The sequence below is a fragment of the Fusarium coffeatum genome, assembly GCF_003316985.1.
Source record: "Fusarium coffeatum strain FIESC_28 chromosome Unknown BRIP53273_contig_21, whole genome shotgun sequence".
In the NCBI taxonomy this organism is placed as follows: domain Eukaryota; kingdom Fungi; phylum Ascomycota; class Sordariomycetes; order Hypocreales; family Nectriaceae; genus Fusarium; species Fusarium coffeatum.
This window is the reverse complement of record NW_022157819.1, coordinates 102849-126959: the sequence shown is the minus strand read 5'-3', so window position 1 is coordinate 126959 and position 24111 is coordinate 102849. Positions and strand designations below refer to the sequence as shown.

At 48.3% G+C, this 24111-nt stretch overlaps 9 protein-coding genes across 9 annotated transcripts; 3 read left to right on the top strand and 6 right to left on the bottom strand.

Moving 5' to 3' along the window:
- Positions 1-1496: 1496 nt before the first annotated feature.
- FIESC28_00748 (uncharacterized protein) lies at positions 1497-3063 on the top strand (the record flags this gene model as incomplete). The annotated part of the gene is made up of 5 exons (XM_031154899.1): positions 1497-1722; positions 1771-1934; positions 1981-2152; positions 2206-2518; positions 2565-3063. The coding sequence occupies 5 exons, from the start codon at positions 1497-1499 to the stop codon at positions 3061-3063; spliced, it is 1374 nt and encodes a 457-aa protein (XP_031021045.1).
- A 468-nt stretch (positions 3064-3531) lies between these two features.
- On the top strand, positions 3532-4890 carry FIESC28_00747 (uncharacterized protein; the record flags this gene model as incomplete). Its single annotated transcript, XM_031154898.1, has 1 exon — positions 3532-4890. The coding sequence occupies one exon, from the start codon at positions 3532-3534 to the stop codon at positions 4888-4890; it is 1359 nt and encodes a 452-aa protein (XP_031021044.1).
- Positions 4891-5066: 176 nt separating this feature from the next.
- Positions 5067-6296, bottom strand: FIESC28_00746 (uncharacterized protein; the record flags this gene model as incomplete). The annotated part of the gene is made up of 2 exons (XM_031154897.1): positions 5067-5793; positions 5860-6296. The coding sequence occupies 2 exons, from the start codon at positions 6294-6296 to the stop codon at positions 5067-5069; spliced, it is 1164 nt and encodes a 387-aa protein (XP_031021043.1).
- Positions 6297-7528: 1232 nt separating this feature from the next.
- FIESC28_00745 (uncharacterized protein) lies at positions 7529-9070 on the top strand (the record flags this gene model as incomplete). The annotated part of the gene is made up of 2 exons (XM_031154896.1): positions 7529-8353; positions 8429-9070. 2 exons carry the CDS (start codon positions 7529-7531, stop codon positions 9068-9070), a joined length of 1467 nt encoding a protein of 488 aa, XP_031021042.1.
- Positions 9071-9224: 154 nt separating this feature from the next.
- FIESC28_00744 (uncharacterized protein) lies at positions 9225-9636 on the bottom strand (the record flags this gene model as incomplete). The annotated part of the gene is made up of 2 exons (XM_031154895.1): positions 9225-9238; positions 9297-9636. The coding sequence occupies 2 exons, from the start codon at positions 9634-9636 to the stop codon at positions 9225-9227; spliced, it is 354 nt and encodes a 117-aa protein (XP_031021041.1).
- A 1336-nt stretch (positions 9637-10972) lies between these two features.
- FIESC28_00743 (uncharacterized protein) lies at positions 10973-17833 on the bottom strand (the record flags this gene model as incomplete). The annotated part of the gene is made up of 4 exons (XM_031154894.1): positions 10973-11435; positions 12634-13755; positions 14153-17228; positions 17278-17833. The coding sequence occupies 4 exons, from the start codon at positions 17831-17833 to the stop codon at positions 10973-10975; spliced, it is 5217 nt and encodes a 1738-aa protein (XP_031021040.1).
- A 903-nt stretch (positions 17834-18736) lies between these two features.
- FIESC28_00742 (uncharacterized protein) lies at positions 18737-19451 on the bottom strand (the record flags this gene model as incomplete). The annotated part of the gene is made up of 2 exons (XM_031154893.1): positions 18737-19272; positions 19325-19451. The coding sequence occupies 2 exons, from the start codon at positions 19449-19451 to the stop codon at positions 18737-18739; spliced, it is 663 nt and encodes a 220-aa protein (XP_031021039.1).
- Positions 19452-20426: 975 nt separating this feature from the next.
- Positions 20427-21794, bottom strand: FIESC28_00741 (uncharacterized protein; the record flags this gene model as incomplete). Its single annotated transcript, XM_031154892.1, has 1 exon — positions 20427-21794. The coding sequence occupies one exon, from the start codon at positions 21792-21794 to the stop codon at positions 20427-20429; it is 1368 nt and encodes a 455-aa protein (XP_031021038.1).
- A 241-nt stretch (positions 21795-22035) lies between these two features.
- On the bottom strand, positions 22036-22994 carry FIESC28_00740 (uncharacterized protein; the record flags this gene model as incomplete). Its single annotated transcript, XM_031154891.1, has 2 exons — positions 22036-22765; positions 22810-22994. The coding sequence occupies 2 exons, from the start codon at positions 22992-22994 to the stop codon at positions 22036-22038; spliced, it is 915 nt and encodes a 304-aa protein (XP_031021037.1).
- Positions 22995-24111: the final 1117 nt, after the last annotated feature.

Below are 24111 nucleotides of genomic sequence, written 5' to 3'. Positions count from 1 at the left end.
GACGGAGATCTTTCGACGGGCGGCCATCGACCGATCCGTGGTCTTTAACAGTGTGGCAGGTCTTCTTGATCAACGTCATCCTTACCGGGCATAGCAGCCCTGAGGGTCCTGTTAATGTCATATCCCGGTTTATCAGAGAAGGAGCGGATCCGTACTGTCGAATACTGATAACGAAGGACGGCCCGGGTGGAAAGGTTACGTTTTGCTTCCGGCAAGATAAGTGTCACCAATACAGCTTTTTTAGAGATTTACTAAAGGAGTGTCGAGATGGAATAAATAGATGCCTGGCATTGAGAGGAAGTCCCGGGATTGATTGGCATACGGACTCCAAAGAAAAGATTTCTCTTCCGGAAATCTCTCTTCGGGAATGGGTTGCTGCTACCGACTGGGATAATCTAGACAGTCTATTAGAGTTACTGGATTGCAGCTATGAAGAGGCCAGGGATAGTTAGAGCTTCAGTATCGCCTCTGGAATATGTTGTCCTTTAAGCACTGAATCTCTTCATCTGATATCCCCAATCAGTTACTCCGCTAAACCTTTTATCTCTTTCTTGCGCTTGAAGTTCAGGAGCCTATTAAAAGCTGTTCTGTTCTTGTACAAAAGCGTAAAGTTATCAGGCAAATACATTACTCTAGCGACGAAATAAATACAAGAGGATGTCATCAAGACCGCCCCTCTGACAATGAGTTGAACTTTCATATGTAGTCCGTAAATCGAGCCAACATGAGGACTGAGGGTTCTGCCGCTGTTATAGTCGCTACTCTCTACTATGCAACATGGAGGATGTCGACAAGTCCATATATACAGGTGATGATCATAATCCAGTATCTGAAGAGTTACAATAATCGTGAAAATTCAACAACTTTACCAAGATATCTGAGTGGCTCTCTTCCCTTGTACGTAGTAGTCGGCAACAATGCACCGTCTAATGTATGGATCCCGGGGGATTTCTCTATTGGGCTCATGAGAGACCCCCACTTCTTACGAGTTGATCAACCAACAGTGCAGAACATTGATATTACCATTACCCCATGGTGATAAGAGTCGAGGTCCGTGCTTTGGTCTTTGATGATCTGATAACTACTTGTTACAATTTTGGCCCATTTAGCCTTTTCGACGTGGCCTGCTACCCCACTCTAGTCTTTCCAGCATGACCCGGCAATTGTAGTGTATGCAGCCTCAGCACCAGTGATATGGACATCTGTATATGTATGTAGATATGTCACACCGGTATTCCCCCTTTCATCTTGAGCAAAGCAGACAACTAAGTCTGGACCTGCTTCCTACCTCGTTATTATCTCTCGCCTGCAACTAGTGAGCGATCTTTCTGCTAACTCTTGTATCATGCGTCTCCCTATCATTTGGCTCTTAGCACCAGGTGTATGGTCCCTGCAACCATCAACCTGTGTACGTCGTTCTCTCCTTATTAAGAGACGCTTGCTGATTACTTCCGAAGTCCACTAGACTCGACGAAGTTCCACAACTGATAGGAAAAATGTACATGCCCAACACGGCAGGATACGAACAGCGATTGGACACCTACTATTCCGCCAATGCTGCCCTTTCACCATGGTGCATGGTGATGCCCAATAGCACTGAAGATGTTTCCAAGATAGTTAAAGTTCTCGCAGCTAACGAATGCCCATTTGGTATTCGTAGTGGCGCTCATTCAGCATACCGAGGGGCGAACAGTGTCGAGGACGGTGTCACTATCGACTTCAGTACGTATAAATTAAGCCAAGCCATTGACGCTCCTAACTGAGATATAGGTTACATGAACCGTACTGTTTACGATTCCGAGAATGGAATTGCCAGGATTGAACCTGGTTCCAATTGGGGTCTTGTGTACGAAGCTCTTGATCCGTATGGAGTCGCCGCCGTCGGAGGACGGGCTTCTCCTGTCGGTGTCGGTGGCTTTACCACCGGCGGAGGGGTCAGTGTGATGTTGACTAAAGCAATATATGCGCTGACACTTCCAGTACTCTTTCCACTCTAGCACCAAGGGTTTTGCTTGCGACCAAGTAGTGAACTTCGAGGTTGTTTTGGCGGACGGTCGAATCGTAAACGCGAATAAGGATGAGCATTCCGACCTATGGAAAAGTCTCAAAGGTGGTTCTGGAAATCTCGGTTTGGTCACTCGTATAGACCAACGTAAGTCGTCCCTCAAAACAGTGAGCCCGAATTCTGACACAGTTGTTCTTCAGGTGCCGTCGACTCGAATGAAATCTGGGCAGGTTTCGTCAGCTTTGGCCTTTCTCAACGCGACGCTGTCTTCAAAGAATACATCGACTTTGTGGAATCTAACGACAAGGATCCTGCCTCTCAGCTCATCGTTACTGTCCAGTGGGATGGAGAGCAGAAGCACCTACTCTCAGTCGTTTCAAATTCCGACGCCATAGAATCTCCATCTTCCTTCTCGAAACTTTTCAGCATCCCCAGTACCTCCAATACAACAACGAAAGGGAAGATCGCCGATGTCGTGCCCCAGTTTACCGGGCCTACTCCCCTCGGACTTTAGTAAGTCAACTCATCCAAAGGTCTGTCTCGGTGACTAACCGTGTAGCGCTAATTGGATGACCGGAACGACTACAAATGACATACGCCTCATGACATTCATGCACGACAAGTTCGACGAGTATGTCGATAAGATGAAAGCTGCTGCGCCAGTTTCAAAGTTCAGTGTACTTGTACAGTTTCAACCGGTTACCCAGTCCATGGTGAAACATGGCCGTGAAAACGGGAGTAATGTCCTTGGATTGGAAAGCGTCGTCGACAAAGGCCCTGCGCTCATGTGGCTCATCGCCGTCACTGTTGACACCGAGAAGAACCAGGAGAAGATTGATCCGCTTACCCGAGCGTTCAAGGCTGATGTTGACGCATATGCCGAGAAGATGGCTATTGGGTATTCCTGGGTATATCTCAACTATGCAAGAGGAGGTCAAGACCCATTGTTGTACTATGGGGATGACAATGTTGAGCTGATCAGGAAGGCATCTAAAAAGTATGATCCCGATGGCATGTTCCAGCACCTTCGACGATCTGGGTTTAAGATCCCTGTTTAGAGGACATACTCGTCTGCCGCTATGACAAAGACGAGAAGTATCCTAAATTGACATGAATCAAAGCTCGGCTGTGGAGAGCGCAGGGAATGACAGGTTGTTTTTCAAAAGCCCCTTACTATCTCATAACATTCTCTTGAATCTTCGCGTGTTTATTACTCGTATCCTTAACTCGACAGGCTTCAATCTTCTCCCCAGTGATGGAGGGACGGGAGATACACATCCAAGATCTACGAGATGTCTCACCTTCCCGTGTCCCGAACCAATGATTATCACCTCCCTTGCAGCCACTACTGTCATAGTGTAGTACATCCATCCCTTCCTTGTGTCTGGAAGCCGAAGCAATTACCGCCTTATAATATGAGCGGTGAGTCTCTACTGCCCGTCGAACCCAACCATACCTTACACTGCACTGGCTCTCCCTTGGTATTCAACAACCTCAATTTGTCGCGCACATAATTAATTCTCGTCATGTCCTGTATCAGCTTTACTGAAACGCAGAGTCCGGGACTATGGCTTCCTCGAAGCATCAACACCATCTTCAAATGGATCAGCCAAAAGGTCCAGCAAACTGCAGCCCAAGACCTGCCCATGAACCCAAATGTCCAAGCCTTCTCCGACTTTGTCAACGCCGATGAGAAGTTGAGCATCCTTGCAGAACAGATGTTTGCCGAAGTTCCTCTCGGTTACCATCATGGCACAGATCCAATCGGAAACCCCCAGATTCGTGACTTTGCAACCTTCATTGCGGTCCTGAACCGCATCATCGTCACGGGTCCCGAGTTCTTTGAAGTGAATGATTCTGATGCGATGGGATTGATTGGCTTTCCTATTAACGCAGTGCTCAATTGGCCTATGGGTACCAATTCAGGACTGATCTTTTGGTACCTCCCCTCGGTGAACCAGAAGTTCCAACCCATTCTCCAAGACTATGAGGCGTTTCTTGCTTCACCTGCCTCGAAAGCAGTTCTCAAGGCGCCAAATGGGTGGGTGGGACTCAGAGCTCAGAGCCTACTTGCCAGTAGCGCTATCCTCGATGGGCCGGATCGCAGGTTCACGGATATCTACCGTTGCCCCAATCCCGATGATCCCCTGTACCTTGGGTTCGAGTCTTGGGACCAATTCTTCACTAAGAAATTCAAGCCAGGCGTCCGTCCTGTGGCACAGCCAAACAACACCTCCATACTGAACAACTCCTGCGAGTCGACTCCACTGCAGTACAAACAGAATGTCAAAGCCAGCGACGTCTTCATGCTCAAGGATCAGCCGTATTCTCTTGAGAATATGTTCAACTTCAATCAACTCTACGTGGAGCATTTCAAGGGTGGATCTGTCTACCAAGCATTCCTCAGCGCTCTGAGTTACCATCGTTGGAGCTCACCGGTAAATGGCAAGGTGTTTGGCATTGTGAACGTTCCTGGAACGTATTACAGTCAAAGTCCATCTCAGGGTTTCCCAAACCCCGATCCATGTGCGACACTAGACTCACAGCCGTATCTATCGTCTGTAGCCACACGGGGCATCATCTACATTCAAGCTGAAGGTCCTATTGGTCTTATGGCCATTGTGTATATTGGGATGGCTGAGGTTTCGAGCTGTGAATTCACGGTTGCTAAGGGTCAGACGATTTCGAAGGGAGATGAACTTGGCATGTTCCATTTTGGAGGGAGTAGCTACTGCATGGTTTTTGGACCTGACGTGAAGCTGGTATTCAATCAGCCTCCGGGTGAGCCAGAGGAGGATGGCACATGGGATTGGAGTACGAAGAATAATCTTGCACTCAACAGCGCATTGGCTGCTGTGGAATATTCCCATCTTAACACCGGCTAACAGTAACGATTTGCAATAGGGAGACTTGGGCCAATCAACTCTCCATCCTAGAAGAAACTTTGCTATCTTGCCAATTATAATCCCGTCATATTGCATATCCCAGTCAAACGTAGTATTCACATGGCAAATTGTACAGTCCATACTAATTGTATGCCTAATCTGGGTGCAAATTCCCACTACTTTCTCATGGATACGTCGGCGCCTAGTTCGTGAACCGGAGGAGCCTCTCGTGCCTCAGGCCCTGCGACTTCATATGCTGGAGCCGGAGAAGCGATGGGTGCAGGTGATGGATATTGACTCCAACCCACCGGCGAAGCTGGCCCGATCGGAGAGATTGATCCGCTGACCATAGATGTATGGGGGTTTGGCTGGACAGGAGGTGATGCCATGCCGGGGTCATAAGCGGGCGAAAGAACCACTTGTTGATGAGACGGACCTGACTGTGGTTTTTGAGTCATTTGAGAAGGTTCATGCATCGCGTTTGGCTGGTAGGAGATTCTCGTGTCGACAGTGGGCTTGGGCTTGCGACGACGCAATGCAAAGATGATCCCAATAGCAATGAGACCAAGAACAGCTAAACCTCCAACGACACCCCCGACAATAGCTCCCACAGGAACTTTTTTGGATGGAGGAGCAGGAACTTCAGATGAGGTTGTTGGACCAGGACTATCCGTCGTGCTCGTCGGGTCATCGATGACCATTGGTCTAGATACCGTTCCAGGTATCGAAATTGTAGTCTCGTCCTCATTACTGATGGTCGTAGTGACGAAGTTTGGACTGTCGTCGCCCTTATATGTATGCTCTACTCTCTGAATTGATCTGACCGATGTAGAAGCACAACGATAATCGACGACACCGTTTGGATAGAGGTAGGTACGGCAGTAGGGTTCATCAGAGTCGGTACTGTAGAAAGGCAGCAGATTAGCTATCATAATGGGCAAGAGACACTACTTGAAGGGTTAAGCATACCATAGTAGGTTCCAAGTATCACTCTGGCAAACATCATCGCATAGCTTCGGGTCCTCGGCAGTCATGGACTCGACGCACTGCAAGTAGTGATCCGTTCCACATGCGATTATGTTGAGCATGTTGGGTTCCCAGGTACAACGAGCTCCGTTCTCGCAAGTAATCGGAACGCCAACGCTTCCTGAAAGGTACCCGCAGGTCTTGTCAGGAGCCATGGTCAGGACCAGCGACAAAGACGTTGTCGCTGACACCTGGCGTTCCTTCATTCGGTGCCCCTGAAGAAGCTTCACATCTTCGAGAAGGCCATGGGGAGCTTCTGTGGCTCTCGGTAGAATGTAGTCATGGTCTCGTTTGGCTACATGTTCTGGCTTTAAAGCAACGACGTTGTGGAGCAGTAGTCCAACAAGTCCAATAGGTTTGAAAGTGTTTGCGCAGTGCATGGCTGGAGGTCAATTGGAGAGTTTGGACACAATGGGATGAGCTGGGGTCTCAGGAAGTCAAGTAGAAAATTTCCTGGGACATTGTAGTACCTGACATGACTGTGGCAGCCTTGTAGAAAAGATGTGTACGTACTCGCCAAGACTCTTATACGAGGGAAAAAAGCAATATTATTGAACGTGGCTTGCAGGAGCTGAGGTTCACATCAAATGACCAGCTCAGCTTCAGCCGTTCTGGACATTCTCTAGGTCCAGAATTCAGCCATCTCCGTTGAATAACGGACGAGGTTCGGCAATCGTTACGTTCACGACGATGATCTCTGTGACCATGGGGTAGTCAACCGCCGACACTCAGAGCGACTCTAGTACCCCAGCACCTTATAACCTCAAGGCAGTCCCAGTGGCCAGCACCGAACAACAGCATACACCGGTAGTGGCCAGGTTCAAGATAGCTGTCGGTTATTCCTCGAAAAAGTAGCGGCCTTCCGAGGCGTACTCACACAGCTCTCTCTCGATCTTGAACAAGATGTTAGATGGATCTCAAGATGAACTGGCATGGGCAGCAAATGGTGCCCTACTCTAACGATGGGACCAATAAAAGTGGCTCAAGGCGAAAGGTCTGGGTTGTTATCAACCCATTGCTGCATCCAGATGCGATCTAGCTTCTGCGTTGGGTTCCTGAGCACGGGTTACTGGTGGGTGATGAAGCCACTATTTGGCCACTGAATAAACCAGGCACCAATAACTTGGGCTTTGAAATCGTGCTCAGCTATTGCAGGGGACTCATCCCTGCCAACTCACTGTGCGGCTGAAGTAGCCAATAAATTCACAACCTATCACCAGGTACCGTACACATTACGTGCGCAACATCACTCGAGGCTACCCTATAGTCAAGAGCAATCGTGCGGGCCTCCCACGGGAAACTTGGTATTGCATCTCTATCTGAAATCAAAGTAGCCATTTTCCTATCATAGCGTTCACCAGACAATTCCAATAATGGGAACCTTGCTGTAAAACCAGACTGTACAGGTCTACAGCCGAGCTACAATGTCTGTGTTGGTATACGACGGGTAATTGGAGTTCTTTAACGTGCTTGGCCTCGTGACGATATTCACACACCAGTGTCAGCTTATCCAGCATTGCGCAGGTAGTAATCAACCCCGCCAACCTTAATTACGCACTAAAATACAGTGAAAGAGACGGTGGCACCTTGAAATCATCCCGAACTAACCAAAATGGCAGACTCTGCTTCACACGTCCCTTCCAAGCTTCTCCAACTGCCCAAAGAGCTTCGCAACATTATATACTCTCATTTTGACAATGTAGACGCCAAGAGCCTACGCTCAACGTGCTCAGCCATGGGCAGAGATGTACCGCTTCGCCTTACTCGCGTCTTCTTGTCCGCCAACTCTCTAAACATCAACGTCTTTCGTGCCGTTGCGAACCACGAAGAGTTTCGTCACAGCGTCACTGAAATCATTTGGGATGACGCTCGCCTTTTCACACAGCCCGACCTTGAGGGAGACTGGTCGGGTTCTTTCTACACTTGGCCAGAGCCTGACAACCCTGCGACCTGTCCGTTATGGTTCATACGACGCTCCATGGATACTTGGCACAGCGACCCTCGTTTCAGTCTAGGCTGGCAAGAGTCGTGGGATCTCTATACATCCCTTATACAAGATCAGGAACAGATCATTGCGTCCAATCTCGATATAGACACCTTCAAATATGGACTCGAGCGCTTCCCCTCACTGAAGCGTGTTACGATCACTCCCTCGGCCCATGGAATAGATCACAGGCCATTGTTTAAAACACCCATGATTCGGGCATTCCCTGCTGGTTTCGAATATCCACGACCAACCGCCTGGCCTCCGGCCCCCGGGAAGGCGCTTCCATGGATCGGCGAAGATGGCCCCTCTGGCCCGTATGAGCGAGAGTATGGTGTCAGGTCTAATGCTGAGGCATACAGAAATAGATGGAGGGGATATCGAGCAGTTACTCGCGCTTTGGCTGAAAGCGAACAACATTATGTCACAGAACTTGTTGTCGGTGGCAGGGAGGTGTGATGTGGTATGAACTGCCACATATTCGATCAGCCTTGTGCTGAATACAATGATCTAGTCACCTTGCTTCAGCGGCCTGGCTTCAGTCATCTGAGCTTAGATATCTTTACTGGATATCTCGAGGAGGAGAATTGGATTTCTTATAAATCCGGACTGCTCCATGATGCCCTCGCCAAAGCGAAGGATCTCAAACATATATGCCTTCGTACAACTACTGATATATCAGATGGAGAACCCGGTCTACTTGAGCCAGATGAACTGGAACAAGTGGACCTGTCCTTATCTACCATCTTCCCCATCGATCAGTGGCCGCAACTTGAACATTTTGGGTTGTCCGGATTTATCCTCGACATCGACGATCTGATTGGGGTTGTGGCAGCACTGCCAGCTTCATTGCGCTGCGTTGAGCTAAGTCACCTAGCTTTCAAGAGAACGGACGATCTCTACGAGAACTTTCTAGTCAAAATGCGGGACACCCTTAGTCATAGTCCCAGACTGGAACAGCAACGGCCAAAGATACGTATTTTTGCTACCGCATGGGGACTGGATCAAAGGGATCAAAAGGCTCGATTCGTAGAGGTCGACGACGCTGTGTATTCATTCATGTATCAACACGAGGAAAAGCTGTTTATAGGGTGGGATAGCACTATTATTCCAGGTCGTGGGGGTATCATACGGGGGTTCTTTGACTCTGAGCTTATGGAGCCATTGTGAGGGACAAGTTGGTTGGCAGATGGTATTAAGAACAGGTTTCTAAATGTCCTTGAGTTACAAATTCCCAAACCCCCAAGAATCCCCTTTTCAGCTAGACCACCCGACATCTATAAGCCTTGCTTAGCTACACATATAAAGGTCTGCATGGCAGATCCTAGTTGGATGAGTCTGTAAACCAATTAGCTTCCTATCCACAAAGCGAGTTGGTCGAGATGATGCTACGTACCGATAATCCAGGTGACAGCAGCATTGTCACCACCACCTCCAGAGCGGGTGATGGTGTAGCCGGCAGGAGCACTCTGATCGTAGCTGTTGGAGCCACTGTAGGGGTTGTCGAACTGGAAGTAAAAGGTACCAGCAGGGCTGCTGTAGTAGACAGAGCCTTCGTCACCAGTCCAGAGACCAGCAGACTCAGCCTGGAGCTTTCCCTGGCTGTCGGGACCGATGATGGAGGGGGGGCTCAGGCTCTGGGACCATATTCCGTGGTCGACACTGTCGGTCTGGAGAGTGAGCTCCAGAGAGGTCTTGTTGATGATGGTGGCGAGAGTTGAGCGAGAGGGAGACATGATGAAGATAGTTGATTGAGAAGGTTTTGTAAAGTAGATGATTGTTGTAGTGAGATTGTTGGTTGAGGAGGATGAGATGAAGAAGGGCGGCTGTTGACCTCTTTATATATCCGTTTTCTCTACATAGATCGTGTCAATCCTCGATAACGTGCTTAAAGGCGAGAATGACAAAGCTTCTCAACAGACAGCCACCGAGCTTACATTGTGGTCGAGACTCGTCACGCAAGTCGTCGTGATCACAGGTTTGGTGTATCAATCCGTAGAACGTTGATGTTCTACTGACCACTCAGCCAGCCACGAAATATCGCTTCAACAAGAAAAGCAATAGTTTTTTACGCTTTGGTATCTCAGCACACGATGTTCAGACGCATGGCGTTTTCTCCATACCGCTGTCGTTAATTTCAACGTTGTCGATTGGAAGGTTTCTGTGAGACAAACGCTTTTCGTTCTGAGACAGCCAAGGCTTGTTTTCCTTAAGCGAATATGATTTGGGTCCAGACCTTGCTGTCGGACTGACAGGGTAGTCCATTGGGCCCCTATTTGAAGGCGTTTTCCACAGTGGCGATCAGACCGAACATCGTCACAAGCAGGGTTTTGCCAGCGTTATACTTGCTTGTTGTCATACCCTCGATTCTTTTTAATAATACTGCCACATGTCGTATCTCTATTTTTAAAACCTGTCATAATGACAGTTTCAAAGATGAAATTGTGTCTGAATAAATTGTCATCTTCAAGTTCACCGACACGGCGGTTACAACCCCCAGAGCCAATAGTACATGCAGCTAGTAATGTATGTCTTGCCCAAATTGACAACGGCCCATTCCGTTATCCAGGGGCCTCGTGTAATTGTCAACTAGTTGAGTTCATCATCCCGACGAATGCTTGTGAAATGAAACAAGCGGTGCTTCTCAGCCAGCCTCAATAGCGACTTGCAAGTTCTACACCGATCAATGGCTTGCCGACGCTTTTCAGCTTGTAGACCCCTAATATTATATGGGACGATGGCGGAGGTCTGCTGACTACGTTTTAACATTCCTATAATGCCAGGGCAAAACAAAAGGCCCCGTGTAAGCATTGGAGTCATAGTGCTGGAAAAGTGTAATTCAAGGTGGAATTCTTCTTATCAGGCAAGGACCTACGAAGAGGCAATTGGGATTAATAAGGGAGAGTATAGTGATTGGTTCCAGTATCTAAAAAGCTACAGTACACTTTTATATTGTAACCTTTCAGTTTCCAACTTGAACAGCAACCTTTCCAAAGTTCTTCCTATCCCACTGGTACCGATAGGCCTCCTTAGCCTGCTTAAACGAAAAGATCTTGTTTTCAACTACTGGTTTCATTTTGTCAAATCAATAGCACGGTTCATCTCCTCGAACTGCACTTTAGATCCGATAAGAATACCATGGACAATGCAAAGATGATTGAGAGCTTCCATCAACGCAGGTTGCTTGTCCGACGATGTCAGAACCCCAATAATAGTAATGGCGCCCCCGAGCTTGATGCCCTTGAGTGACTGCGCAATACTGGCTGCCCCGCCAATCTCAAGAATATGTTCAAAGCCCAGACGCGATATCTGAATTGCTACACCAGCACCTGCTGCATCGTTCCGAGCAAAGCTGCGCACCGCGATGCGTATGGTCCAACCTGCGTCGACCTCTCTCATTGCTGCATCATTAGCGATAGCTTCTATTCGTGCTTCACGTAGTTTTCGAGTGAGTGGTTGAATGGTTTCCAGCTGCTCCATTGGTACATCCCTAAGCCTTGCTGCTACCTTGCAGAGTGCTGACCAATTCTGCGTTCTGCATTGGCATGTGACGTATAAAAGAGGGGAAATTCTGATAACTCGTACGAGGGGAACTTAACACAATCACCATCAAGGGCATCAGTTTCAACAAGGTTACCAAGACGACTTTTTGATCAACTCAATAGCCTGATTCAAGACCCTAATACCATAAATCCTAGCTCTATTGAACTATCTGCACCGGACCACACGTAAATCCATCGTCCGCCCAGCACCTTCAAACCCTACAAACACTATGGTCGCTCTGTCCGTCACGTGCTGTTTCAATTCAAAAGGCTAAATATTCCGCAGGACGATATCTCTGATAACGCCGGACCCTGCCACGTCCACAATCGAATGCGACTGAGAAAGCCGCACCTTAAAGACAATCTCCCAACTCAGTTATGCCTTCTATGCAATCGGGCTTTCTGCGTCGACCACAAGGGGAAGCAGGAGGGCGTCTGTGAGATTAACCATGGGACCTACTACCGTAACCATCCGGGGGACCAGAAGTACTTATATCGAAGTTATGAGGATTGGAAGAAGGATTATGATCAGAAACTGATTGATGAGGCATCAGGGGATGATGGGGAGATGGTGGTTGGGGGAAATGAAACCAGTACGAAGGTGGAGGTGGAGGCGGGGAAGGACGAAGGCAGCAGGTTGGATAAGGGACAGGATTGACTTATACGGAAGATGCCTTTCTTCAACGGCCAGCCTGGATGAGAAGTGAGATCGGTCTCCTGGGTGTCAACGCTCGTGCGACATCGCCCCAGTTGGGTGTCTCGCGATAGTTGATGGCGTGAGAAGCTCCCAGTTCCTTGGGAGCGTCAACTTTATCGTTTGAATATGTAGTGGCGACAACGGTAGTGAGCATCTAGAGGAGCTGCTATCTACTCTTGGAACATTTAGCACTCGTTGGAAACTTGGAGGTAAGACTCTATACCTTGGTTATAACAGGCGGTTTCCAAAAGTGTGATAGAGGTTTTTATCCAGGATTTTAATAGTAGGAGATATAAGGTAGAGTAAGAGTAATTGGGGACTTCTTGGGTGCTTCAAGGGGTTAATATTCCTATTCCTTCCAATCGTCATTCTATTTAGATATAACTATCTTAACATGCTCTTCTATACCCTTTGGCAGCACGAGGCAATACTCCCTAGCATAGCCATAGCAGAATTCCACGAGGCCGGGACATGCATGTTGACAGCCAACATACGACCTGCCCTTGTATTCTAGACCTTCCAATTCATAGAAGTAAGCCTCATTGATTTCGAAGAATTGGTGCACTACGGCTTCCGTGGGCTTCTGATTGTTTTTAAAGAACACCGCAGCAACGCATATCTTGAGCACTGCCGCTCCGCCCTTTGTCTGCACGATCTTGCTCCCTTGGTTCACCTGATTCGCTGCGGGCTCCGGCTTTTTACTTGACTCAATGGCAGTAGATTGGTGAGTCACGCTCTTCGCTGGCTCAAATGCAGGTAGAGCCCCGATGAGTTGAAGGTCGTACAGCTCCAATAGCTCAGCAAAGCGTTCCATTATAATGACGACAGGAAGGCGCTGCTTGCGTATCGCCTCTGTCACATCTTCTCTGTGCAGCCTCATTTGTTCCTGAGCCTCCTCCTTCTCCAAGGAAGCAATGGCTTTCTCCGTGTAGAACTTTTGTTGCAGATAGGCGATGAGTACGGCGACGGATCGTGAGCGACCCGATTTACAATGAATCAGGATATTCCTCCCCTCCTTAGTATGCTTCTTGATGAATGCGTTGGTTTCGTCGAAGCAACTGATCAAGTCAGAGTTGGCGCTATCTTCGAGCGGGATTATGAGCGGGTACTTGACGACGTTGTTGCTTGTGAAGAATCTTTGCAGCCCAGACGTCGTATCGTTCTTATCCCATGCCAGTGAGTCCTTGGGATGGATTGAAATGACCGCTTGGATATTATTCTCTTCGAGAATCGTCTCGTTGAGTGCATGGTTCATGCCCCCGATGAAGATGCCTCCGGATCCCGTTAAATCAGGATGAACGATACGCGTCATTTCAGTCGTATCGTTCCGGGTCCATTCTCGGATCTCGTGCCAGAACTCATGATGTAGAAAGGCTAGTTTGTCGTTTGACGTGAGATTGTCGAGGGCTTTATATGATGTCGGCTCGTAAGAGGGGTTACTGGAAAATAACTCGCTCCACTCCGTTGACGGAGTCTTTTTGTCATGATTGTGCATCGTGGCTGGTAATGAATACCAAATGGGAGGGAGAACAAGACGGAAATCGGGTATGTACAAAGAGAGGGAAGTACGCCAAGAGTTTGGAAGCCTGGTTGTAAGGGTTGCACTCTGGTTCAAGCTGACTCTTAGTCAGAGAACTGAACGTATTACCATGAACGTAAGAGCGGGCCAACATGCGCCATGCTGATTGGCTCAGAACTTGTATAGCCACGTGGAGTTCTTCTAGCACTCGAACAAGGTGTGAAGCATTTCCTTTTATACTCTGATCTTATATAACTGTCAGTAGACACAAAAGCGGAGTTTTATATCGATAGTATAACGGAATATATTCAGGATAAATTCACACTGAGATCCGAGTTCTCGATATCAGCTCATGCATGTCAACAAAACATTGACCCCCTCGTCCAAAGCACTCAACACAAACATCAAAATCCCCACCATTACACATTCCACAATGATAATAGTTCCCATCCAACATAGTCGAATAACATATATCGCAGATAAACACTCCATACCTCTCGTCCTTCTGTTTCTCGTGAGCCTGCCCATTTTCCATTCCTGTGATTAAAGTCAAGATCTCGGAATGCCCTCGCTGCCTCGCCCACCACTCGACAGTCCGTCCCAGATCATCGCTGGAGTTCTTGTCAACGAGCTCTGTGGCAAGTAATAGCTTGACGATTTCGACATGGCCTTGTCTCGCGGCTATAGATAGGGGTGTCGAGCCCCAGCGGTCGCGAGCGTCTATCGTCGACTCGGTCTCTAGCAGTCGGGATAGTATCAAGCTGACTACATCCAGATGCCCCCCTGCGCACGCGTAGTGGATGGGCATGCGGTGGCAAGTATCGATACACGTCAAGGAATAGTCGTTCCCAGAAAGAAGATCTACCGTAGAAGCTTGTCCATATTCTGCAGCGTAAGAAAGTGCGATTCGGCCGGTTGAATCCTTGGCCATTGGATCTGCACCAGCGTTGAGAAGTACCTCGATTACTCGCAACCTTCCTTTCCTAGCAGCAATGTGGAGAGTTGTTGTTTTATCAAATCGAACTGCTTTGAAGAGTGTTTCGACGGCCCCAAGCTGATTGTTGATCATGGCAATCTTGAGTGCTGCAAAAGCGTCTTTTCCTCCATCAGCATCTTCTTGTAGCAAAAGCGCGACTACATCGCGCCGGCCATCGACCGCAGCTTGGTAAAGCGGGATTTTAAGACCTTTTGAAAGCACAGTGATGTCAGCGCCTCTCCTCATGAGGGTTTCGGCAATGGCGTAGTTTCCCCCGGAGAACGCCAGGTACAGCGGTGTATGTCCAGTTGTCCCAAAGCACAACCCATCAACAACAGCCCCTCGGTCAAGAAACAAATCCGCTAACTCAATGTGTCCTCTGGAAGCGGCAATACTGAGTAAGGACGGTCCTTGACTTGTGCCTTCTATATCCGCTCCCTGGTCGAGAAGCACTCGAACAACGCTAATGTGGTTGTACCACGCAGCTAAGCCAACTGTCGTGTGACCATCAATAGAATCCAGATAGTTGGCGCCTCTTTCCAAGAAAAGCTTCGCGACATCATAGTGACCTTCCCTGGCGGCGTACAAGAGCGGCGTGTATCCGTCCCTCGCCTTAGCACAGAGACTAGCCCCTCTATCAAGGATTTGACGGGCTAAATCGACGTTCCCTTGCTCTGCGACGATATGAAGCGGCGTCTGTCCGGAATCATCAGCCAAGGTAACGCTCGCCCCTCGGGCGAGGAGAACTGCAGCGATCTCTATATTCCCCCATGCCAAAGCCAGAGAAAGAGGCGTTACCCTACCGCCTACCACAGGATCAAGTTCAGCGCCGTTATTGATGAGAAGCTCAGCGAGTGATTTGTTCTGAGAGAAGCAAAGAAAGTGCAAAGCTGCTGCATTCGAGTTGCAGCGTATATCGATAGTTTGTTTGCTCTTGCGTATCAGAACCTCCACAACGTCTTCCAATCCAAGACTTATGGCAATGTGGAACGGATGCACTTTCCTAGCCCTTCTATCGGGGAGATCGAAAAGCTTCAAGCCATGCCAGTCTCTCCACGCCTCAAAATTCCTTGTTCGGCCCTCAAAAAGATTGATTATGGCACTTTGCAAATCAGCATCGGCTGCTTGGGCGCGTTTGTAGTGTATTGGCCACGACTCAGCGGCATATAATAGTAGGCGTGTTGCCGGTCTATCCTCTTGCCAGTTCTCCCAAGCGCCTGGAAAGCTCATGTATCGTAAACAAGACTTTGCAAGACATGTGTTCCCCAGATGTTCGTTTGAAACGCGGAGGTTTTCGTTGGATACAGGCGAGGGGAGGGGAAAGAGATTGGTTGAAAGAAGGTACTCTTTGACAGAAAAGTGAGTCAGATGAATTTCCTGGAATCCCACAGAATCTTTATCGATAGCAGCCTGTCTCTCGTCTCGCATGTAATCGTCGTGTATTGCTCCGATGGTTTGGACCTCATTCTTGGAAGGATGCCGCGTTTCGAGTAATGAGCCACAAAGGTTCAAAATCATGCTTTCAACATAATCGTCATCAAACTCGTCCGGCATCTCGTCAGCTGGTAGCTCCTCGCACTCATCCGTAATGAGAACCGCCTCACTAATCTCAAGCACGTTCAAGGGCTTGGTCGCGAACACGATCCATCGTAACAAACACAGAGCCCGCTCCTTGTCTGCGGCCTCCATGGACTCAATCCTCATCCACTCGCGATCATACAGACTATCAAGTCCAGACGGCGTGTTGTCAATTTCCCTCTCCAGTTGTTTTCTATTTCTTCCCTTGCGTAAAGATCTTTCCTGAAGCTTGATCCATTGGAACTGGCCCTCACAACGGTCTTTCATCTTGTTGGCTATGAAAAGCCTCGTCGATTCGTCCTTGTTCGATAGTCTTGTACTGACGATCTGGGAGGAATAGGCCATCAGGTCAGTCGCCACGTCTTCGGTGGTGATATCGTACTCGCTGTAACCAGGGAAGAGGCAGAGGCCCTGCTGAATGACACGATTTCCGCGACTTGTAATGAGAAGCCTCGTGTTTGTCTTTGAGACAGCCTTCCTCAGCGCATCCAGAAAACGCGGGATAGATTCCACGTCGGCGCCTGGCACGCTTGTGCATTCGTCTAAACCATCAAGAACAAGAGTACAGTCTGAAACTTGCATCAGCAGGCTCCCAAATAATGCAAGAATTTGTGCTTGGGTGGCTTTCTGCTCATGCTGGGAGATACGGCTCGCCCTCACAATGTCATAAGCATCCTTGCTTCGCATCATCAGTGTCGTCAACCACGATCGTATAATTGAAAAAGGCTCGTCGCGTCCCTCAAACTTGGAAGACAGGAAGAAGGATGCCGCAGGCCCTGGAGAGGTATTTTCGACTTCTTGAACTATCCTGCCGCAGAGGATAGTTTTTCCGAAGCCTGCTGGACCTCTAATCCAGAGTAGCTTGCTCGAACTTGACGGTTCATGCCATTCTAAGAACTCTTCGCGTTCCAGGATCCATTCGCAGGTCTTTTCGAGACGTTTATCCTTTGCATCATCGTACACATCGTTTGGTGGAGGGCTGCCGAGCCATGTTCGTAGGTCACGTATCTCCTCAGCTATCGGCCGTTTCAGTACGGCAGCAGAACGAAGGTAGGGGTGACTTACTTTTCAACTGTTCCTCAATCTTGCTCAGTATCTCGCGCATCTCATTGGCGTAGGTTTCATCGATAGGGGGCTCGTTCTGTTCATCAGATGGGACGTTCGTCGGGGGAACCACGTTGTAGAGGTCTGCAACAAGAGTCGCCAGCGCTTGGACTTGATTGGTCTGCTTCAACTTTCCACGCAACGCCCAAGCAGTCTTTTCCCATCGCGAGACCTTCTCCGGGCCTGGATCGCGTATCGAAAAGTCGAGACTCCTGTGGTCAACATTGTTAGACGTTTGCAGAAACTCATTGATACTGCCAAGGAGACGCTGAATAACCAGAAAGGTGCGCGGATCGTCAAGGTCTGGGTGATGGGCCTTGGACAGCTTCCCCTGACTGATACCAACTCCCTCGCCCCAGCGCTCGAACAAATGAATTGTTGCACTGAGCTGGGCGTCGAGCTGCCGTGAGTCGCGACCGACTGTCTTGTATGAGTCGAGTCTTTGTAAAGCGTGCAGGCATGTGCTGAAGAGGCCTGCGAGGCCGACAACGCCTATGGCCAGTCCTACTGGTTCCATGGCAGCAGAAATGAATTATGGTGTCACAGGTTCATCTTGTATAAGGCAAAGTCTATTAACAAGCAGCGTTGTGTGTGCTGCGAGCAATGAGGGCGAAAATCTGACAGGCGGGGTTGGTGTTGGTAAGACGTCGGCCCACTTGCATTATTTGGAAGCTCCAGCCTGCGCCTGCATCTGAACATGCACCTGCACCTACCATTCGATTACCAAACGATTTTAAGAAGACAGGCACAAGGCAAATAAGAAAACACCGTGAATTGTCTTTAATTAAAACCTGAGGTAACATCATCAAAAGCCTTTCTTAACAACCCAACCAAATCATCGATGACTACTTACCAGTATCTACCGATTTTGATTCCCTTACAGGTCACGCGGCTTCGCCTTCCTGGAAAGAAACTTCACAGACTTTCTCACTCTAGCTCGGGTACATACTGATTGATATCAAGAGCTCTTGAAGTCCGGCTATTAGCGGAGGCCGGGCTTACTAGAACGCTGCGTGATAAATTGACAGCAAGTGCTGCGATGCTGGAGATGAAGGGCTCAAGGTTAGCTCCTAAAATATGAGCCTTCACACTGGATCACTGACCTAACCCCGTCTCCAGAGCTTCTTCTAGTAAAATCAGGATGGACAAAGAAGTTACCCGGGCGGTGACAACCAGCGCCATCGACTTGATGTTGGGCTAGGAGATACTGGCCAGTGCAGAGCAAAACGAAATGGTTTGGTACTTATAAGAGTATTAACAATATAAATATATAGAAGCGTTAAGAAGCTTTATAAAATGTGACAGTAGACAATTACAATAACAATAGACTGACGAAAAAGGGCGAACAGTCGCCAGGATGCGAATATCACAATATAGCTATAAGATATTGTGATGCTGATCGTTCCTATTGTTCTTCCCATTACGGTGCCTCGTAGAATCCAGGGGGACTTCTAGGACTCTCTGGGAAAACGGCGGTAGGCTCAGCGGGTAGCTCACTCTTCGGTCTCTCAGAGTTAGGGTATTCTTGGATGGAATTTCCAGCAATCTCTCTTGGCGTCGCGTCATCTTTCCTTCTTGCTCGTCTTCTCCAAATCATCCATCCGATACCCCCCAGAAGTAATATGCTTCCGATTGTGGCACCGACTGCTACACCTGCGATACCACCTCGCGATAGCCCGGGTTTCGAACTAGACTCTGATATAGCATTTGTTTCTTCGCTCGAGGTGGCATCTGTCGTGCTTGCAGTGGTCTCCGTGGTGAGAGTCGTCGATGCTATGGGTGCAGTAATAGTTTTTGTCTCTTCGGGCGCGCTGACGTTTACGTATTGAGATCTCGCCAGTGTCCCGCCTGCTTTGCTGTCCCGAATCGCGAACGTATAAATGCAATCCTCCATGTTCTCGGTCACGTTGTAGATATCGTACTGGGCCTCCCAATCAGTATCTAAATCAGTATCGCCTGTGTATTTTAATTAGCAAAACAACCAAGATAAGAGGTAATTTCTTCCTACTTTGGATCAGAAACCACCTTAATTTTCTATCGTTCATAGCTTGGCCAACAAAGAGGTCAACCTTTTTTATGTTCGTGTCAAATAAGATCGGGATGGTTTCTCCGTCGTCATAACGCTTGTTGTTCATCATGTCCTGGTAGTCTTCTTGATCTGGGTCCAATTCTTGGGGTCGTCTAAATTTAGTAAAACATGACCCCCAGCTTGCGAGTAGACAAAAGACTACGCCGAGCTTCACAGGAGAAGGCATTGTATGAGGAACAATTTGCCCAGTTTGGCCGAACGCGGTTTCCGATATCGAAAGGCCTATTCTCCAGGCTTGGCTTCAGTTATGATCGGACTCGGGATTCTAGGATAAACACATGTGAGGGGAAGCTCTTACCTCTGAGCGTGGAGTGGATGTCAATGGCATATGTACTCGATCCTCCAGGTATCCGAGCCAACCTCGCCATAGATAACCAAAGGATTCAGGACTACATACCCCAGTTTTTATGCAGCAATAATCCATATGAAGTCTAGTTGCGGCCCAAGCTGCAAATGATCATGCTGGGGTTGTGAGCTCGTGATCCATGTTCGTCTCCCAGAAGAGAGTCGACCAACACCCCTTTAAACTTCCCCCACGGCAAGAACAGCATCGAATAGAGCTCAGAATAACTTTTTAATAAGTGATTAATATTTCAAGTTAAATCATCACCTTTAAAGCATCCCTGAGAATGTTACTTCAGCCTCAGCTGCCTATCTGATCTGTCAAAGCGCTTCCTAATTTGCTTAGTTGCATACAGAAGTGGGACAACACACAACCAACAGCAGAATAACCAACAGAGCGTTGCATTCCTGGAATCAGCAGGCCAGGCTGTGCGATGATGAGCCCGGGTATATTTCCTGATATGGGAGGCAGTGAAATGAAAGCTTAAAAAGCAAAAGCAGGCGGTAAGTTCCCGTTTTTATGAAGATGTCCTGGGTGAAGCTATAGGGAATACTTAGCAGAGAGAGTATTTTCAAGCTCGCCTTTCAAAATGAAATCGAGTCGAGAACAAAATTCCCTGTAATTCAATCATAGAGCTTTTCTATATGCGATGGCTGCGTGATGATAAACGATTTAACATCATTTAAAACCTGATGCGACATCATCATAAGCCTTCCTTAAAACCCCAACCAACTCATCCATCTCCTCCTCCGAAATAGTCAAAGGCGGCGAAACAATAACGTGATCTCCCGAACTTCCATCCGCAGTGCCAGTCCCCGGATATACCGCAACCCCAAGCTCAAAAGCTCTCTCCTGCACCTTGACTCCAAACCGAATCTTGCTATCAAACGGCTCCTTGGTCTTCTTGTCTCGCACGAACTCAATTCCCCAGAATAGTCCTCGCCCGCGAATATTTCCTACAAACTCCAGATCTTGAAATGTTGAGACTAAGAGTTTGTGCAGGCGCTGGCCGAGAGTGGCAGCGCGGGTGACGAGATCGTCGCGACGGATGATCTTCTGGATGGCTAGGGCCGCGGCACAGCTTACGGGGTGCGCTTGATAGGTATGCCCGTGGTTGAAACTCGCCGTTCCTTTCTTCATCGTCGAGATGATATCCTTGTGCACGAGTGTTGCGGCGATAGGAACATAACCACCACCAAGACCCTTGCCCGTCGTGACGATATCAGGACGTACATCACCATCCTGCTCAAAAGCAAAGAACGTGCCGCATCGTCCAACTCCGCACATAACTTCGTCCAGGATGAGAAGAATGCCATATTTCTTGCACACCTTGGAAACACCAGCAAAGTATCCCTTTGGAGGCGTAATGCAGCCTGCCGTCGCACCGCCAACAGTCTCTGCAATGAAAGCCATGATCTTCTCAGGACCGACAGACTTGAACTCCGCTTCGACTTCATCAACCAGTCTTTGAGAGTATTCCTCCTCTGACTCTCCATCCTTTTTAGTCCTGTACTCATAGGCTGGACTAACGTAACTAACGTTATCCAACAGAATAGCACCTTCGTACGGCGCTCTTCTCGCGACGTTACTGCTCACGCTCATAGCGCCAATAGTATTCCCATGATAAGCCTGTCTTCTCGACACAAATCTCGTACGTTCAGGCTGTCCATTCTCAACATGGAACTGTCTCGCAAGCTTCATCGCTGAATCCATAGCTTCACTGCCTGAACCAACGAGATAAGCCCTCGATAGACCAAAAGGTTCATTCTCGAGAAGATAGTTGGCGAGATCTTCTGCGCTGGAAGTAGTATATGTCAATGTGTGGACGTATGAAACTTGGGTTGCTTGCGCGATCATGGCGTCGCGGACTTCGGTGTTTCCGTGGCCGATGATTGCTACGGCCGCGCCGGCACAGCCATCGAGGATTTTACGGCCGGTTGAGAGGGTTAGGTAGGAGCCTGAGGCGTATGTGACTGTTTCTGGGGGGGTGATGAGGGAGCGGTGCATGAGGTGAGGCTCTGGAGCCGACATGTTGAGGTCGCCCATTGTGAAGTAATGTTCAAGATTGTAATTGTTCCTCAAATATTTCTGTACTTAGAACAGAGTAGTATTCTTTAGTATGAAGAAGTTGAGATAACAAGAGTCGTATTGAAGTCGAGAGTGGAGTAACTTATAGAAGCCACTCGGGTTAGAACCCCCGAGTCGGGTTTGCAGCTTCGGGTTACATACACGACTCGGCAAATGGAACACCACCCTCGTATCATCAACTCCTAGCTTATCTACCAATCTAACTCAGATTCTGGTCTCCGGCATTATCGATACTAGTAGAGAGCAAATGCGGATCATCGCAAAATGACAAAAGCCTCCACCAATCCTCATCCACAAACTCACTTTCACCCGTCCCTTCATCCGTCACTACCTCCTGCACTTCCGCTCCCTCCTCAACTTCACCTGCCACTAACTGATGTAACTTGGAAACATCATCCCTAGCACCCCTCAACGACACAGGATCGAACGTCTGTCTCGGCATGCCCTGCAAAGGCGCAAGATGGATAGAATCCTCCAGTTCTGGATAATCATACCTCGAACTCTTGACCCTTCTCTCCTTCATGATACTCTTCGCCGTATCAAGAACTTCAATCCACTCCTTCGCCAATCCCCAGACTTGACATATCCTAACAAGAATGTTCATTGTGCGCTCTGCCTGTACATCTGCTTCTTGGACCTGGATTTCTGTGAATTGCATAAAGTTTGGGAATGAGCCGCCGTATATACTCCATAGCGTAGACGAAAAAGCGCAGAGCCCGGAGAAGGGTGTGCGGAGGGGACAGTTGACGTGTTCGAGGTCTGTGAGTAACGAGGAGATCTGAGTTGCTGCGTCGTAGAGCTCTGAGACGTTTTGAAGCCAGAATTCGTCGGGGCCTCTGGCTTTTAGGAGTGGTGGTTCGATGGGACCGCGAGGTTTGACTTCGTCTAGTGGACTAAACGGAATGTACTCTCGACATAGAAAAAGAAGACTATAAAGTCAGCCATACACATAGACCTATTTGACCATGCTCACCTGATGTAATACACCAAATTGATATATCCAAACCTCTCAGCTTGTCCACGCTGAGCATGCACTGATACTTTGGTCCCAGGATACTTCATAAGCACATCCTGCGAGTCCCTCCACTTGAACAAATCCCTCTTCATACCATGCCAATACGAACTTTCGTTGAAAGGACATTGTTCTGGTTCTGTCATACCGGGACGTCTTCTTCCGCCCTCTGAAATCCATGTATGAATTCTAGACCAAATTCTTAGGCCTTGAATAAGAAGAACTAGATGATCATCCGGTCCGTACGTTAGAAGGGTAGAAGGTTGAGAGGGTTGACCGAAGAGGAACTGTGTGTCGTTCACAGGAAGAGAAAAATGCATCTCCTCATCCGGAAACATCGCCTGTCGTCTCTTCCCACAAGACAGTAATCTATCCATCTTGAAACACGTCCACAAAGTCCGTTTCTCAAGTTCAGACAGAGTTTCTCGTTTACCACAACTTGCAAATCCAGTACTCAACAACCCCTGCGCCATCCTCGTAGCCATACCACAATGCATCCACGCATTGAAACCATCCCCATCGCCCCAATTGCAGAGTGAGAGGATGAGGAATGATTGTATAAGGCATAAGTTTGGGCCACTTGTTACTCTCCTCTGTGCTTCGCTTGCTATGAAGAGTATATTCCGAGTATTCGTTTCTGAAGAATAAGTGTCGTTGTAGCGATGCGATACTGTTAGAATTGCCAACAGTCGCAGTTTCTGCACGACGCCGAGGTCGGACTCTCGATATTCTAGATCATCAGGATGAAGAAACCCAAATTCAGGAAATTGTGCTCTAAACAGATTTATCGCACTAATCATCTGCGCTCGTGGCGTCTGGTCAAAGACTGTATTGACATCTTGCCAACCACTCTCTATACTCGTCACGCTTAATCGCTGTCTCTTTGCAGGACGCGGTGTACTTTGTCCGAGAATTGGACCGCTGAGAGTACATGTTTCTGTGTTACCGCTCTTGACACAGCCTGCGCATGGTGGTTGGTCGTCATGTCTACATTTGACCTTGGATTTCCTAAACAATCAGACAAATACAACTAATTCTGGCGCATTATTTACCTGCATCTACAAACTCATTAGTATTATGTCCAGTCAAAGTGGATCTGATACGATACCTCTCACAAGCAATTGTCGTCCTCATTTCGCATATGATGTTTTGAGGGGTTTCGGGTTTGGATGGTGATGAAAGCCGATTCGGGTCTAAAAGAAGTGCCCGCCCACACTTACACTAACTCAGCGAGCGAAAAACGAGCGCGCAGGATATAAGTTT